This window comes from Prenolepis imparis, unplaced genomic scaffold (assembly GCF_030444845.1).
Source record: "Prenolepis imparis isolate NDT839.2.m4 unplaced genomic scaffold, iyPreImpa1.0 SCAF_4, whole genome shotgun sequence".
Classification (NCBI taxonomy): domain Eukaryota; kingdom Metazoa; phylum Arthropoda; class Insecta; order Hymenoptera; family Formicidae; genus Prenolepis; species Prenolepis imparis.
The window spans coordinates 12,652,186-12,670,458 of record NW_028141162.1 but is presented as its reverse complement, the minus strand read 5'-3'; the positions used below and the strand labels follow the sequence as shown (position 1 = coordinate 12,670,458).

The following is an 18,273-nucleotide window of genomic DNA, read 5'->3' as shown; positions in this document are numbered from 1 at the left end:
AAAAAACGAATCTTGTTTTAAAAAATTCATACAAATTAATTCAACAACTTGGCATTAAAATAAAACAAAAAATTTTAAGACTTCATTATGACACCGCAAAATGTCTAAATCTTTGTTTCATCTGTATAGAGAGTTCTCTCTGTTGCTGAAGAAAATATAATCACCGTTCTAGTTGGAGCTACGCCAGTAAATTGCTTTTTAAATTAGTCTGCCACTGACCTTGACTTTCGTACAATGGCACCGACAGGTAGAACAAAGAAAGGTGACGCATGTACCTGCTTATTCGATACCAATGCATTAAAGCCAAAGACAATAACACACTATACAACTAACAACACACAGCTGTACTATGATTAAATAAAACAAGTAGCTCTTCAAAATAATGTTTACATTTTAAAAGCCAAAATATATCGTTCAGACAATATTTAATAAATCAAGAATTGAATTTCTATACAAAAATAATTAATTTCACACAATAAAGGTAATATAATATGTTATATAAAAACACACAAACTCAACAATTAAAAATACAATAGTTATACCATATATAAATCATTATTGCATATGGTCCATATAATTCTTCTATACATATATAATTATTATTCTTTCGGTCACGCTATTTTGATTTGCAAAAATGTGTTTCTTATATCTACCTAGAAACCTTCGTAAAATAACACATGCTTATACAGAAATATGTAAATATGTGTGTATATAATACCACTAATACATATCGTATTTTTTGTTCGTAACGTTAAGATATAAATATTTTTATGTAAATAAATATTTTAAAAATTGCATTATCTCCCTAATTAAGCTCAGTTTTTGCAGATAGTGCCACCGCTTCATGACAATTAAATTAATTTGATTATTATTGCACACATAGAATATCGACACACATGACACGTTTAGTAAAAGCAGGTATTATTAGAAACAGAGGCAGAAGTTTGTCGAGGTAGGCATTTACGTTACATTTGTTTTGTATATTGATCGCAATAATGGCAACACAATGAAATGAATTAGTGATATTATTTGTCTATATATATATAGTCTATATCTGTTTAGATATATATATATAAAGCTTCTCCACTCTTAGCAGATAATTATTGAATATGAAAAAGTGATCACTTTTTTTTCTTAAATATTATAATTCTTTTTTTTAACATAAAAAAAAATAATTTTACACTAATTATAAAACAACATTTTATATATGTATATATATATACATATATGTAATTTCTGCTTTGAAAATATTTAAATACGCCTTTATTTAAATGCTCATCTCTCTTTAATTGTATTGTGGTAATTACTACGAGAAGCATTCCTTACACTGATTGCATTTTCACACAATATAAATGTTTTTTATAAATTTTGATTAAATTTAGAATTATTTTAAAAACTGTATTCTGTCTGTATATTGATAAATTAAATCGTGAATAAAATTAGATTATCAATATAATAATAGCAATGTAAGAACACTTGTCCTATATATTAAGCCCATTTTTTAATTATTAATACAGAATATATTTTAGTGTATAGAATATTATTGTTTAGTATATAGAATATTTTACAAAACTGTTTGAAGAGGTTTACGTTTTATAAATATTCTTCTACGTACCTACGTATATAAATTCTCATAAAACAATTCAACAGTCTTAGTAAGGCACTTTTAAAGCACTCGATGTAATTGTTACTTTTCCTTCTTCAGCTCGATTTTCTTATTCTTTTTCTCACTTTTTTCTTCGCTTTTTTCCTTATTAAGATCCTTCTTAGAGTTTTCCTCCTCTTCTTCCTCTTCATCTAAAAGATTGGAGTCTAGTTCATGCTTCTTTAGTTCCTCTTCTAGCAAAGCGTCCCAATCGGACATATCTTTGCCTTCGCGAACTCTTTGCAGCTCTCGCTTGAGCATGTCTAGACATTCCCGTCGTTCCTTCCATTTCTCTGACATCTCGAGACTTTTCTTCTCGTCGTCGATCTGATCCAACATTTCCGCCTTTTCCTTCTCTTCGGATTCTAACACATACTTTTCATAACTGTCAACCTGAAAGAACGTGCCATTAGTTTAAAATAATCAATAAGTCTTTGATAAAATTCTTTTTAAACGCTTATTCTTAAATTAATTATCTTTTTCAAATACAACACAGAAGAATAGATAAAATCAGATAAATTTTAAATAATTTGTGAGAGTATACATTGATTGAAGAGAAACAAAAATAATTAAAATTGAATTAATAAATATTCAAGTTTACCTTATCTTGCAACATTCTTTGAACGTCATTTTGCCTTTTTAAATGTTTTGGCAGCCAAAAGCATGCCTGAATAAGACGTAGGAATATCCAGACTGCTCCGGCAAGCGCCAAATAAGAGCAAGCAGTAAACACCATGTTCGTCATATCCACAGTTATTTGTTGGTGCTTCATAATGATAATTTATTCGATTCAAATATGTCTGTAATAAATATAATAATGAGTAGAAATAATCAAAGAGAAAAATAGTTATGAAGCGGTACAAATTTACTTTTAATTAAAAAATGCTTTGGAATAAAATATGACTAATAATTTGGATCATAGAAGATAAAGAAAATGATTTCATGTAACGAAGCAAACGCTTCGAAAGTGCTCTTGCTATTATTTATTAGATAAATTAAAGATATTAAATCATTAATTTTTCTCTAACAAATAACAAGTAAAAGCATTGTATCATTCATTATGTTTTTTGTATTTTCTGTTAAGAAGACTTGTTTTATCTTTGTTTCGACTCGTTAATTCAATTACTCTCCCTTATTACGCATCATTGATTAATCGATCGAATAACGCGTGTAATATTTTTTTCTCATGCCTATCGTTCACTCTAGCATTGCATAAGTATACCATTCACGAGACAGTGCACTACGTTGCAGTTCGACTCGAGGATGATTACACGTGGTGATAGGTGACCTACTACGAATCTTGTCGTGCGCATCTTTAAACACCAAGAAGGGTTGAAACGCGCATCCCTCGCGGTGAAATACTTGACGTATCTGGGTTGATTCGCTTCGATAACGTAGGAAAATAATTTCGCGACGGAAACGAAGTATTTTCGTCTAGGTGACGATAAAATGTGACATTTCGTGAACAATGCGCAGATATATATCGTGACATCCATTTATCGGTGCCTTCGTCGTGAACGACTGGTGTATCGATCATGTTCGTTCAGTGAAACAGAATGCAAATATATAATAATATGCACTGTGAAGAAAAACTTGAAATTTCGTGAACTTTTACTATACATAAATAAATGCCGAAAAAAATCACGAAGATAAATTTTGCATGATCTTGTTAGATTTCTTGTTGAAAATTGTGTCTGTATGATTTACGTGGTTTCGATTGCATAAATTGATGCGTGTATTCACGTCAACAAATAATTATTTTTATTTGATTTTACTTTACTCACCATAATGATAATGAATTCGATGTTTAATAATGTGTTTCGCACACGTTGTATAGTCGGACATTATATGCACATAAAGAAGAAAACTTATTAAGAAATTCAAAATGAATAATGATATGTAAGAGTGCTTGGAATGTAAAATTTGATCATTATTAAAATAGTCATAGATATAATAAATTTTTTATATAAAAAATCTTTTTAGTAATAGCGTCGGCTTTAAATCCGATAAAATAATATAGATTACACACAAGCACACTTATCAAAAATTTGTAAAATCATAAAATAATGTATGCGAAAACATTAAATACAGCGATGATTTTTCTTTTAAATACAAAGTATATATAATATAAACTATTATTGACTTTAAAATAAAGAAAAATATAAACAAAAAATAATATATCGATAAAAGTTACTGATACAGTTTTCAGGCTCAACAAACGTAATATTATGTATAAAGTTTTTCATCGCAGTTTTTAATTTTGCATTCGCGTCGTCGTACATATATTTAATAATTATAGAATTACATCTTCAAATACGGAAGCATATTTGATTAAACATTTCAATTATTTTATTCACTTACCCTTTGCCTTACTCGGAAAGTGCCGAGAACATAGCAGTGTAAGAACGTGTTCTATCTAAGAGATACGAACTACTGAATGTATCACGTCCGGAAGTAGTTGCAACTACTATATGTCCGACTGACAGGTGGAACGCTACTCCACTACTGACCCCCTATGAAAATAATCGATATATGGATGTAGCCACGTATGATTGAGCTGACACCATACAAATATTTCAGTATATGTATACACACGACATTCCGAACGTATGTGCGCATATTCGGTAAAGACAAATCCCGCCTATTATTTGTCTAAAATCTAAAGTACGAATTAACGAATTTCCAAGAATTCCTTATATAATAATATAAAAATAATCTTTTAATTTTTTATCTACCAACAGACTCTTCGTTATAGATTGTATATAATTCGCAATTTATCAAACGTTACGCGGATGTTTTTATTTAGGCTCGAAGCTAGATATTGAATTGTACTGCTTTCCAGCAGGTAATCGATTAATTCGGAAAGGACTCGAGGGAATGACGGATGTTCACAATAAACGACGATCTAAAATATTCAAGCTACGTCGTAATGACGTCTATCATGCGCGGCGATGAGTGGGTTGGTTCAGGTGCTTCCATCTTACGACTTACGATATGGCCCGAAGACAAGCAAAAGTATATGTCAAGAATACATAATTTTTTTTATTCTTTTACAATTAAAATTAACTCAATAATAAAACGTTCCACGTCCCAACTAAGGCTAAAATAGTCTACACGCGAACACGCGCTCATATTTCGTTATGTTGACGATATTTCATGTACCCAAATAGCCAAGTCTATCGAGAGCAAATCTTACCTGACAAATTTTGTTGTCAGTAAAAAGAAATTTACAGGAAAAACACTACAAAGAACAATATCTATTATTGCCGATTAAGATGACGAATTGGTGATAAAACCCGAATGGGATCTGCAACTTTTAACCGTTTAAATAAAATATGACGTCAAGTTATAAGTTTGTTAGCAGATTCTGCTCGGTTTCCATCGCCAATCTGCGGTCAACTTCTATGAGCAGGCTCTGCCTTAGGCAGGTCACAAGCCTAATTAGATATAACTAATCTCAATTTACCAGCAACTTTGAATAAATCTATTGCCAATTTGCTGACATTCGCGCACATTTTGCTTACTGGGTACATATCGATTCTTTGTACATCATCCGATTGCTGAAAATCTAACGTAATATGTTTGGCGAACAATTTTATCAATTTTATACCCTACGAAATTATACACGCTCACGCATCTAAAGCGCCTGATGCGACACATACACAGGAAGAATAATTCAGGTCTGGAATGTGCGATACATCACAACACAGTCGTTAGAGAAGGCGAAGAGAGGAAAGGAGAAACAATGTTGGGAAGAACGAGGCCCATTTTGTCACCGTACTGCTCGCTGCTGCTTCGCTTGGAATTCCAAACAGAGACATTTTGATGTACACTTCCGGTTCAGGAAGACAAAGTACGCCTATTTATGTCGTCGACCTTACGTAAAACAGGAGATAGGGAGTGGCGGAGTTTCGCGGATTGGGCGCCAGTTTGTCCTCGAGCTCTCGCAGCGGGATCACATGCACCGCCTCGTCATCACACTCCAGCCAAGGACTGACAACTTGCTTGTTGCGCCTGATCCCGCAGCAATCCACGCTGCGACACCCGATTCTATTCACCAGTTGTTCCTTGTTCTCGCTCGCGCTGGGTTTGCTCCTGAAGTATTTGAGTATGCCCGATGCTTTGTCAGAGGAAGAGGAGGACGACGACGACGACGAGTTCACACTCATAACGCTGCCCTGGCCCGAGTTCTGCCGCTTGTTATCACGATCGCAATGGAAGTACTCCGCATACGCGGAGTCATCCGGCAAACGTGCGTAAGCGACGTAATGGCCGGCGGTCATCGTTGCACCCTGGTGCATTATGACTGAGTACAATTTGTATACATGCCGCGACTCTGTTCCGCCACCACCATCTGTTGTCCCGCGGGTCTGATCGTTGCTGCACTCCTCGCAAAAGCATTGCAAGGTAAGCGGCGTTGGCATGTGATTATTGATCTTCTCCATTGAACTGCACACGTATATTTTAATTGTAATCGCAATACGTATATTTATAATTATAATCGCAATACGGGATATCGAAGAAAATTTTTCGTCATTATAATCTAAATGTAGAGAGTCAAAAATGTAGTTAAATTTTTAAAGAATAAGTTAAGCCAGTTTTTCTGGATTATTTCAATAAAAATTTAAAGATTGTAATTTTTATAATTACAATCAAATGAGTTTCAAGAATATTACAAACAATTATTTCCCGTATTTTTCAAGAAAGTTTTAACTGTATAATTTCGCGATATTAATTACATAACTTTTATGTAACCTGTTGCTTCTAGCCTTAATAGTTCTAATCAAACAATCGTAAACTAAACTTACCCAGCGGCGGTGGAAAATCTCTTCAACTGCAAGATGAGAAGTCTCGGCAACAAGGGAAAACATACGGCTCTGCGAGCTTCGTTATATCGTAGACAACGTGCGCACCAATATTTCTCCGTCCCCCAAAGCAATTCGCTAGTTACTACGGCGCGTTTGTACACTTCGCTGCTATCTACCGATCGACCGTCGTCGTCTACGAAGAAGGATATAAAATGTCTCTTTATATCGCGTATTTTTACAAATAGATCTCAAAATTAATCGATTAAATACACACCTTTCTCGTTCGAACGATCAATGTCGATGGGTACGCATATGTCGCAAAACGTTTCCTTACGTTCTGTCACATGTTCGCACTCAAGACACGTCGTGCGCAATAAGCTGATCCCCTCGAAGTCCTCCGAGATGAAGCACTTTTTGCTCTCTGGCTTGCGCGTCCCTATCTCGCCGTTACTCTCGACGAATTCCGCGTGGCCGTTTTCATACGGTCTCGCGACTGTCGCGACACCATTCGTGTTTGGCTGTACAAGACAGACTGAGCTTCCCCTACTCGGAAACTTCTTCTTTTTTCTTTTGCGAATACTCCTCTTCCCGGAACCGCTACTCTCCGATTGCACATCCGTCGTCGAGTGATCCGTAGTGAAGTCGGGAAAGCCACCGTTGCTTTGACCAAATTGGCTTTCTCTGTGTCTGACCAATAGTTGGAAAGTTTCTCTGATGTTATCAAGTAAGCAGACCAAAAGCTCGTGAGCATCCTGCTGTTGATTTCCTTCGAATATCGGATTTACCTCTCTATAAAAATCAATAAAACAATGTGAATAAAACAATGTGGAACAAATTATTTTTACAATAACAATCTATATACCTAAGAGCTTGTAAAAAGGCATCCGGTTGGTACGGCTCATTATTCTCTCTTGCCTCCGATGCTCGCAATGCCATGAAGAGTTCATGTAATTTTTCAGTGGCTATTTGAATATGCGGTTTATTGGCTTCCACTGTTGGTCCGGCCAATGTCAATAGATCTTTACTGCTCAAGCTACGACTACTGCTCGATGTTAATGATACACCTGTTCTACCTAATGAAGAAGATTTGGCCTGTAAAGAAAAAAAATTAACAGCTTGAGATGTTAGTATAATATATAATATATAGTATAATATATAATATTGTTACATCCATACTGATATATATTCAGCAATACAATAAAAATAACGAAACAATTATAAAATTAAAATTATATCATATGCAAATATCATTTAATAAATTCTTTGAGACAACAAATCGATAAAAAGAACAGTTGATTATAAGTTTAACACAATTCATAGCACTTCACAAGAAATGTTTTGCAATTGAGTGATAGAATTTTTCTCAGAGAAATTATAATTGTCGTTATCGTATTAAAGTTATTGTGCTTTGTTAATATTAAAAGTTAATATAAAAAGTTTCTTTTTGAGTGTCACAAATGTGAATATGAGTGCTGCAAGCAATCATAATTCATCCATACAATATTATATAGCAAAATTATATATATATATATATATATATATATATATATATATATATATATATAAAATCCTTTCTTTACATGCAATCTATTTGTCTAGTACTTACTTTTGTTTGAAGTTGCTTATCATTTAGATTAGATAAATCAGTGGCTAAGTGATGTAAATTGTGCAAGAAGGAAGGTGCAAACCGTAAAGTATATAATACACTATTGAGGAAGCAGGTATTTCCTAGATTACACAAGGTGGCTATCCTAAATCCTTCTGTACCACCGGAAACATCGTAACTTCCGTCTTGGTGATTGCTCAGCTGATTTCGGTAGCCATTCAACATTTTGCTTGTACCTTTACAAACAGAATGGTATTATGTAATTAAGATGTCACTGTTTCATTGGAATTATATATCTATTGTCAATGAAATGTGTTACTAAAAAGAAAAACGCATACTGAGTGAATAGTCTGATGTATCCAGAAGGCCCCCTCTTGTAGATGTATGAGGGGGCTGCGAGACGACGATGGGAATTGTACGTCCGCGACCCGACAGAGACAGGCAGAACTTCTTTCTGGGAGGAACCGAGCGTTTATCTGCTTCTTCCCCTGTTTCTAATACTGTCATCTTCTGTTAACCTAAAATATCAATCGAGATCATCATAAGTTGTGTAATGCAACAGTGCATTGATAAACGGAGCGCAAGAAACAGACGTTTCTCGTTGCGCGGAATTTCCCTCCGTCCAATTCGCATACTCGCGTACGTCGGAAATCCTGGTTAATGTCGATTTTTTTTCACGCGTCGATTCTCCCCGCGAGATTCGTTTACGTTCCAAACTAAATCGAGTGTTAAATCGTGTCGCGGAAAATAACACACTGAATGCTGCATACATTTACTCACGTATGATCGAGTGGGGAAGTCATGGAACGAAGGCGGGCTCCTTTATTATAACGTTATCAAATCGAACTAGTTTCCTTAACGTTAGAAAGCCACGAAAGAGCTCGTTCGACTCGTGGCAAGCTACATTTCTATCAGCTTTCCTTTTGACGGATCACACCTGGTCAACTTGTACCTCTTGCTCCGACTTACTACGATTTTACGCGACACAACATGGGATTCAGAAATTAACAGCTCTTCAGGGAAACTCACGCACGAAAGGATCACCAACGGACGGACGCCTATCAGCGCCCCTAGTGGACGCGAGAACAACTATTTAGAATTCTTTCGGAATCTTAAAAATTCCCTATCCTCCAGCCAATCAGCGTATCTGTCAAACTTGTCCACATGTAATATCGCCCTAAGCACTAGCTTGTCAACTAGACGTCACGTGGTCGACGTTTGCGCCTGCGTACCATTGACTTAAGATTATATAGATGCGAGGATCTTTGATTTCTCAAATTTTATAGACGAGGGCGAGACGTATTCTTTTGTAAAGAGATAATTACATTCATAAATTTTACAAGTCAGCGGTGCGTAAAAAAAATGACAGGAACGAAAGGGTGGAAGAGAAATGCGCTGGAAAAGTTGTAGGATAAAAAATAGGTAGTTTGCGTTTCCGCCACCAGGGAGTACACTTCCGGCACGATACTGGTAGATATTTTCCCATCTGAGTCACAACGACGCCTCTCGTATGTTGCTGATTCCTCCTGTCTTGCGTGCTGCATCTGCATTTGCTGACACAGTGCCGCTACGATCAGTACACAAGAGAAGTAAGATAAACTCGCGCACATATACGATAATACATAGGACGCTGCGAACTGTTTTTATAATTGATATCACGACCGTGGACTCTGCGTTCTCGGAGTTTGCTCGCGCGTGAGGCGTCCCACCCTCGCGAACCCTCGTTTACTGCGTTCGTGTTCGTCGGCTTCCCGCGCGACAAAAGCACCCACAACCGGCGAGGTGCCAGAAGAGAGTGCTGCAAACGCGAGAGCGTTTTTTGTCCAAGTCAGGTAAAGGCTATAATTTCGCCATCATAATCTCGTCCATCTCGCATGTTCATCGGGCTCTCGCCCTCCTGCCCCACGAGAAGAAGCGATCGCGCTCGCTCTCGCTCTCGTGGCGCTCGCTCTCCGTAGCCGACCCCCGTCGAGAGGAACACTGGAGGGACCACGTTGTCGAATGTCGTGTGGCTCCGATTTCGGACGGGACGAGCGAGAGAAATCGCTCTCGTGGGGGTGTCGTCTGTCGTCGACGACTCGCTCATCTCGGCCGTCCGATTATTCTCGCTCGCGTTGTCGTGTCGCGGCCCATGTTTCCCGAGACATCGCCATGCTTGCGCGAGCGACCGGGCGCGACCGCGCATTCTCGCATCCGCGAGATGGAACCGATCTCGGCCGTCCGCCTCAGCTTTTTTTTCTTTCTTTTTCTCTTCCGCGTCGCGGATGCAAACGAAGCGAATTTTCTAGATAGATAAATTCTTCGGGGGGCGAGAGAGCGAAGAGAAAGAGAAAGAGAGACACGTGCTACGGAATATGTACGTTGTAGCTCAGCGTGGTCGGAATCGCCAGGTAGAGGGAGAGAGATTAAGAGAGTGGGGGAGGAGAGAAGAGATGGCATGCGAAAATTTTGCCATCCTCTACCTCTACGCGCGTCGCCTGTCCCTTTGTGTTTGCCGCATGCCATATCGCTCCGATTATTTGAACGCTGTAATAAATGATGAAACATGATTTTGGATAAGCTCTTGCACGCGCGATCATTTAGATAGCCTAGGATATTAGCAGAGAATTTTATACTCGAAAGAGAGATGCATGTATATCTTAAATTTGACGATTTCCGATTTATGTGACCTTTAAAATTGCTGGAATATTTTTTTATTATGATAAAATACATTATTTATTATATAATAAGTAGTTTAATCAAATCAATCTATGTCTAAAATCCGACTGGCATCGAATAATGAAATATTAATGAATAATATATTTTAATAATGAGTAATATATGTAGTTAACACGTATTTATATATTTTATATAATAATAAGTAATAAAATTTATATATTTTTTCGAGAAAAATAATTGAAATTGATGCACACTTGTTTTTATATATATATATTGTTATATATAATTTTATATTTGCATATGTGTCATATATGAATAATAATGCTGAAGAAATTTTGTGTGAGCAATATATATTTTCTGAAATTTTATAATTTGTATATGTATAATCAATAATAAGTTGATTTTTTTATATTAATTGTATATTGCTAACAATATGCGATAAAATTATATTCAGATATTATAACTCAATTATAATAACATTACTGCTCAACTTTATATTGTAATTTGTATTGTATAATTGATAATAATAAATATAATTTTTAATATATATTAATGTCTTATGAATTTTATTAGATTATGTTGCTATAAAGAACCTCTGTGCACTATATTAAAATATATAAATTCTATCGATATGTTCTGCGCACAATTCTAATAATTTTTTAGATTTTTGATATATTATGATATTCTAATAAATATGTTTTCTTTTGTTTCAGATATCTGCCTTAATAATTTTAAGATTTTACAACTAAACATTTAACTTGCTGTTTCCAGCAAAATATCACTTTAAAAGAGAGAGATAGAAAGTAAGAAAATGGTCATGGAGGCATCTCCTTCTCCACAAAGTGTAGGTCGTGAGTTTGTCCGACAATATTATACTTTGCTGAATCAAGCTCCTGCCCATCTTCATAGGTATTTGAGTTATCTATAATTTTTTTCAGTTTTATCTTTGTTAAAGATTTCTTATCACAATTAGAGCAACATAAAAGTTTGAATTTTATTCAAACCTAATTTCTTTTTTTTTTTTAATTTAATGAATATTTCAACTGCGCAACTAAACTTTTTATGAATTTTATGAATTAGGTTCTACAATCAGCATTCTTCCTTTGTGCATGGAGGTTTGGATTCCAATCGAGAGTGTATTCCGGCGATCGGTCAAAAACAGATACACCAGAAAATTCAACAACTGAACTTTCGTGATTGTCATGCAAAAATAAGTCAAGTGGATTCTCAGCTTACTCTCGAGAATGGAGTTGTTGTTCAGGTAAACTATGTCAACTTTACATAAATTAGATCGAGTATAAAAGAATTACACAAGATAATATTTTATTTCTCTTATGAAGAGAAATAAATACAATGTTTAAATATGTACATACAATGTATTGAATGTATCATTTTTACGTTCCCATCTAACATTAGAGATTCATCATCACTCTGCTTTATATAGACATGATAATTTGCTTCAATTTATTTAAAATAACATTTTTGTATGATAAAATATTTAATTTTTAGTATTTGTAATTTCAAGAATATCTTAATGCGATTATTTCTATATATTTATTTCATTATATGTTTATATATATATATATATATATATATATATGTATTCATTATTATGTGATTATTACTATATATTTATTTCATAGGTATCCGGAGAATTGTCCAACGCTGGACAACCAATGCGTCGGTTCACGCAAACCTTCGTGTTGGCGGTGCAAGCACCTAAAACCTACTATGTGCACAACGATATCTTCCGCTACCAAGACTTGATATTCCCCGAGGAGGATGAGGCTGATGTGAGCGGAGGGGACGGCGGTGAAAGCGGCGAGAGAGAGGTTGAGGAAATCGGTCGATCCGAACCTGAAGAAGATGAACACCAGAGTCAGGCGCAACAATTGACAGCTCCGACTCAAGCGGCCGAGCAGCAAGCTCAACCGCCTCTCATTCCGGCGCAACAGCCTCCCCTTCAGCAACAACAACCGATGTATTACGCTGCGGCACCACAGCCACATGTTAGTATATAAAACATTATTATATTAATGTAATTATTATACAAAAATTAAAAACTATTTGAGGGTGCAGTAAATTATATGCATAAATAAGGGGAAAGGCAAAAATAAAATATAGAAATTCTACATTGTTAAAAAAGATAAATGTATAGTTTGAATATAAATTGAATTTGCACACTGTCTAATTTTTACAATTTATCATTGATTATAGTTCTATTTGCAAACATTTATTGATCAGGGTCAGGTTCATCCGGTAATGCAGCAAGTTCTGAATGGAACGGTGCACGAAGAGGTGATCAATCAGCAGCCTCCACAGCAGCAACAACAACCGCCGCCGCCACCTCCAGCCCAGCAGCATCCGTATATAACGGAACCAACCGCGCAGTCCCAATTTGTGCAAGAAGCAGAGTTGAGTAATGGCGAACAACAACAGCAGCAGCAACAACAACAGGTTGAAAATGAACCGCAGACTCAGACGGAGGAAAGGAATGACCAGCCTGAGGCAGAATCGTTTACTGCGTCCGCGCAAGAGGCCGAGCCCGAGCATCAAGTTTCGAGTACTACTGTCAACAATAGTGGACCCAAGACTTATGCTAATTTAGTAAAGTCTTTCCCAAGTACCACCAGTGTTACTAGCCCTCAAGCTCCTAAACTGTCCATGTCTCCGGTAAGTAACAATCGTCTCAATGTGACATCGTGATTTCTGAAGAATACGATGAATAATAAATCTTTCTTTGTAGCCACCTATGACGAATTTACGTTTGGATGACCGATCGCCTTTGCATCCTGCAAATAACGTACCGACTTCTATGTCTGTTCCCAACAACGTATCCGCGGCTCAACAACAGGTGCATCGAGTGGGCGGAAATCAAGCGCCGCCACAGCAACAACATCCCCAGCAGCAACGTGGTCTGAGAACAGGACTAGTACAAAGAGGTAAAAAATGCAATAAATATAAAAGATGAAATAGATATTGACAACTTAAAAAATGATTACTTAAAGGATGTAAATCTTGTTTTATGAAAATAAGATCTACATATATGTACATTTTTTTATATTAATTATTTTTTTATCTTTTTTTCTTGGGAAGTATATTTATTTTATATTGTTGTGTATGATAATATTTTTTAGATGGAGAACGTCGTGGCACAAGACCGGGACAATACAGTGATGCTCATCAACTTTTCTTGGGTAATTTACCACACAACGCTTCCGAGAATGATTTGCGCCAAGTATTCGAGCGTTATGGTAGAGTTGCTGAACTGCGCGTGCACAGTAAATCAAACGACAGATGCAAAGGCCCTCAAGGCGGAAACAACACTGCGCGAGTGCCTAATTATGGATTTATTACGTTCGAAGATCAACAAGTTGTGACAAAGGTGTTGAACTCTCTGGTACGTTTGTCTTTTAGATAAATATCGACAATGCTTTAGACAAATAATTAAGAAAATTTAATAAAAATGAAACTTCCATTGTTGTTTCAGCCTATTTATTATCCCGACGAGAGTGGACAAAAGTTGAATGTGGAAGAAAAGAAGGTGAGGCCTAGAATGATGGACGGCAGTGGCGGAAGATTGAACTCCGGCGATGGCGGTATGCGTTCCATGGGCCAACAGCAGCAACAACAACAACGTGGACCAGGTAATTTCTAGATTAATTTTCCAATTTATTGAAATTAATAAAACTTTCAGTTTACTGATCCGATATTGATTTAATATCAGGTGGACCTGGAGGCGTAATGAGAGGCGGACAACATCCGCGGGGTGGTCGTGGAGGATTTTCACGGAGCGGCGATGGCAGCAGGGGCGGCGGTGGCATGCGGCAACCGGGCAATCCAAGCAATCCCGGTTACCAGAACCGTCGCTAATACCGGCCACAGTACGGAACAGTCGCAACAACCTCCTAATTTCCTCTCTATTGAGTAAAAGTCACACCAGTACCATCATGCATATGCCATCTTCATTTCGAGAAATGAAATCCAAGACTATTTCGTATGCCGCACGACCTTATATCACCGGCGCCACCCTCATACGCTTAAATGTCGCTTGCAACAATGTTCGACAAGCAACAACAACAACAGCCGATACTAGATGACGTAGCTCAAAAAGAAGTCGTACGAAACACGATCTCGAACATCAGAAGACACGACTTCGTCGAAATCTCGGACGAGGATTACGTTTTTTCTCGCGCGAGACCTCGAGCTCAGTGGTACGTGTTGTAAGTTTAAAAGAGCCGATGATCATCGGTTCGAGTTCGTCCTTCGTACATCGACAATCGGGCAATCCCGGAGGACTTTACGACGCCAAGCATACAAACGGAACGTAAATGTAGACACACACGTGCAGCCGTGCGACAAGTCCAAAGGAAGCTTAATGGAGAACGTTATCGGAGTGTGGGAAATTTAAATGAACAGGAAGAGGCGACGGGACGTGATCTGAAATCGGGAAATTGTGTCGAAACTCTCTTTTTGTGAGGTTTTAGAATATTGCGTGGCATTTGTCACTTCGCGCGTTTCCTTCTACTCACCGAATTGCAAGACGAGATGACAGCGAAGCAAAGTTCATTGCACACACCATGTAACTACGGGGCGATCAAAGATTGCATCGAAAAAAATGGCAACGGAATGTCGCTGTATAGTCTTGTACGCTTTTGAGTCGACGAAACCGTCCCGTTGTCGCAGGTGAAGAATCTGTATTGATAGCGCGGAACGAATTCCGGTGTAACAACTACACAAAATCCTAAAGTTGTATCCCGGTTGCACGCGGCAAAAAAAAGGAAAAAGAAAAGCTTAATTTCTTTTTTCCTACACGTTCTTTTTTCTATTCTTGTTGCCGATCATCGATCGACCGGTATCGATCGTAAAGAGGACGATACTTCTAGACTGCAGCAACTGGTCTCGCCGTTTTTCCGCAACTCTGGCCTCGTCTTGTTGCAGTCCAGAACTTTTTATTCGCGAGCCTACCTTTTTCCTGATCTCTTCCCTCCCTCTTCTTTTCTCAGTTTTCTTCTAAAAACCATTATTTTTCCCAATATCTTTCTACGCTACAAACCCATTTTATAGAATCTTTCTATTCTAGCATCTACCTCCCTTTCCTATACACACATATTATTATTATTATTACTTTTGTTTAGGTATAAAATTAATAAGAATCGCGCACGCGCATGATCTGACGTATCGCTAAATTTACGATCACGAGGTAGTATTTCGGCCAAGGTCAAGTTTTCTAATGATCGCAGAATTCGCGACGCGCCGAACATTAAACGGAAACTGCAACCAGCAAAAAATATACTCGACAAAGAAAAACTATATGTAGTTTTTACGCGTAATAGTTTTTTTTCTCAGCCATTTATTAAAGTCTTTCGCAAGTTTGTCATGAATAACAATTAGAATATATCATATTCCAAGAAAAATGCTGTTTGTACAATTGTGTATTCGTTTAATTGAATTATAAAACTTTTACTTAATAAATATCTAAAAGAAGACTTTATCCTTCTGTGAATTTTTAGAGAAAATTACACAGAATATATGAGAAATTTTATACAATATTGAATCTATATACAAGTCAGGAATACTACCGACACACATATTCATATAAATTCAATATGTAAAATCGTCATACATCGTGCTGCTCTTGTTATAAATAACGATTTGTTATGCAAAAGTGCCATGATTCAATTAGAATACATACAAAATTGTACGAGCAGCATTTTTCTTGGAATACATGTTTTCTAATTTCTCTTTAGATAATATAATCTATTCATATTTCTCAACGCAATACATTCATATGCACTAAATTATTTAGAATATAGCAAAACAAGAATTCTAGTCAGCAACAGTTTAAGTAGTGTGCGAAAAGAATTCTGCAATTATTAGTGACTGGGTAATGCGTCTATTCTGGCCTATCTGCCTCATCTCACTCACCTCTGCGAAACTATTGTATAATTTTCAGTGTCGAAAATGTCAAAGAATCAAAGTCGTGAGAAAATCGAGGTGATATGGCGATACGACAACAATGTAAATTGTAAATGATCGACGCGTCGGAAGATGAGGAATAGAGCGTTGCAATCAATAACTAAATTTATGATGTCGACAAAAAGCATGTCGCGAGAGAAAGAGAGAGAGAAAACGAGTATTTTGTGTGTGTGATGTGTATGTGAGAGAGCGAAAGAAAGTTTGTCCAGCTTGCATTTCGTCGAGATTATTGTAGAGATTTTTAACGTTGATCATGAACGAACGCGATTCCACAACCGCAGTAGTTTGTAATCGAAAATATAAAGAAAATGCGTTGCGATACCTCTGCGTGTCTGGGACATGATGACCGCGTTCCCGCGACTCCTCGGCGCGCCCGCCCGGGACCCCATCCTTAACCCGTTTAATGTTACATTTTTTTAACATGCAACCTCTAGTGAATAATATTCATCATGTAGTATTACTTACGCGCGATATTGATGTCTCGTTTTTAATAGAGCCCCGGGACGGCGAAGACGATGACGATGATGCGGCCACTCTGATCCAGAGACGGATAAAGATATTGGTTTCGCGTGGCTGCGCTTCTGCGGTTTACTATTTTCGATAATTAGCGAAAACAAAAAAAAAAGAAAGAACAAAATTTGCCGCTAAGCATCCTTTTTTTGGATATGCGTCCTCGTTGGATAATGTAACGCGTTTCAATTTTAAACTTATATCTATATTTCGTTATAGATATTAAACACTACGTATATAGAAAACATAATGAAAATTAAATTTATCAAATCCTTTCTAAGTTAGTTTAGTATACGCGGAAACGTATTTCCGGATTTTTGTCGATATAGTTATCACGTAATTGGCACTTTAGTATTGTTATAAAAAAAGAAGAAAAATTTATCATTAAATCTGAAACAAAAATATACAGGATGTGAAGCACTTTATCACTTCTCTCTTCCTTGCGGCAGAAAATAAAATATATGGCGTGTGTTTTATGATTTTGATCGTGTTTTAAAGATATGGTAAACGTTTATCGTGTGATTAGCGATTAATAATACCTATATAAAATTCTTACAAGAATTAAGATTATAGCATAACACATAAAATATTAATTTTTATTTCAAATGTCATAAAAATGTGAATTTAATTAAAATATTAAGAATCCTTTCGAGATCATTCTATTCCGTAGTTTATACATCTTCGAAAATAAAAATAAGATATTTATAACATTTACACATGACATCTTCTTACCATATAAAACACGTACTAAATAGAACACGTTTTTATCGCTATATTATCTCGCTATAAACTCGTTTAACATTTTGACTGAAGTTAACATCTGTAATTCCTTGGAAATCATGGACATTCGCGAATAGTTAAGAATCTTACTTTTCTTTTATTCATATTTTATGAGCGATAGATACAAATGCAAATTAAAAAGGAAATTAAAATGATATATGCATGTTTTCTGTGCCAAATTCCCAAGGAAATACAATTAACATCAAAACAGAATAAACACGAAACTGGCGTGCTGATATTAAATGCGGAACGTGCTTGATTAATGCAAAATTTTTGCAAAAGTAAAT

The 18,273-nt window shown here is 36.3% G+C and overlaps 3 protein-coding genes across 8 annotated transcripts; 1 reads left to right on the top strand and 2 right to left on the bottom strand.

Moving 5' to 3' along the window:
• Positions 1-548: 548 nt before the first annotated feature.
• On the bottom strand, positions 549-4,524 carry LOC145935375 (uncharacterized). Of its 4 annotated transcripts, none has more exons than XM_083036654.1 (3): positions 2,868-4,524; positions 2,247-2,445; positions 549-2,038 (listed from the first exon to the last, which is right to left on the bottom strand). In XM_083036654.1, exons 2-3 carry the CDS (start codon positions 2,415-2,417, stop codon positions 1,688-1,690), a joined length of 522 nt encoding a protein of 173 aa, XP_082892780.1. In that variant the 5' UTR covers positions 2,418-2,445; positions 2,868-4,524; the 3' UTR covers positions 549-1,687. The 4 variants fall into 4 exon arrangements, with proteins under 4 accessions (XP_082892780.1, XP_082892781.1, XP_082892782.1 ...); XM_083036655.1 differs by having other exon boundaries at positions 3,430-4,524; XM_083036656.1 differs by having other exon boundaries at positions 4,007-4,524.
• A 143-nt stretch (positions 4,525-4,667) lies between these two features.
• Usp1 (ubiquitin specific protease 1) lies at positions 4,668-9,137 on the bottom strand. 2 transcript variants are annotated; one of them, XM_083036648.1, is made up of 7 exons: positions 8,830-9,137; positions 8,398-8,577; positions 8,060-8,295; positions 7,316-7,545; positions 6,728-7,242; positions 6,454-6,646; positions 4,668-6,094 (listed from the first exon to the last, which is right to left on the bottom strand). In XM_083036648.1, exons 2-7 carry the CDS (start codon positions 8,564-8,566, stop codon positions 5,509-5,511), a joined length of 1,929 nt encoding a protein of 642 aa, XP_082892774.1. In that variant the 5' UTR covers positions 8,567-8,577; positions 8,830-9,137; the 3' UTR covers positions 4,668-5,508. The 2 variants fall into 2 exon arrangements, with proteins under 2 accessions (XP_082892774.1, XP_082892773.1); XM_083036647.1 differs by having other exon boundaries at positions 8,840-9,136.
• Positions 9,138-9,550: 413 nt separating this feature from the next.
• On the top strand, positions 9,551-17,583 carry Rin (ras GTPase-activating protein-binding protein 2). Of its 2 annotated transcripts, none has more exons than XM_083036650.1 (9): positions 9,551-9,648; positions 11,431-11,626; positions 11,798-11,978; positions 12,361-12,726; positions 12,962-13,390; positions 13,464-13,659; positions 13,855-14,117; positions 14,208-14,364; positions 14,445-17,583. In XM_083036650.1, the coding sequence occupies exons 2-9, from the start codon at positions 11,529-11,531 to the stop codon at positions 14,588-14,590; spliced, it is 1,836 nt and encodes a 611-aa protein (XP_082892776.1). In that variant the 5' UTR covers positions 9,551-9,648; positions 11,431-11,528; the 3' UTR covers positions 14,591-17,583. The 2 variants fall into 2 exon arrangements, with proteins under 2 accessions (XP_082892776.1, XP_082892775.1); XM_083036649.1 differs by having other exon boundaries at positions 9,552-9,891.
• Positions 17,584-18,273: the final 690 nt, after the last annotated feature.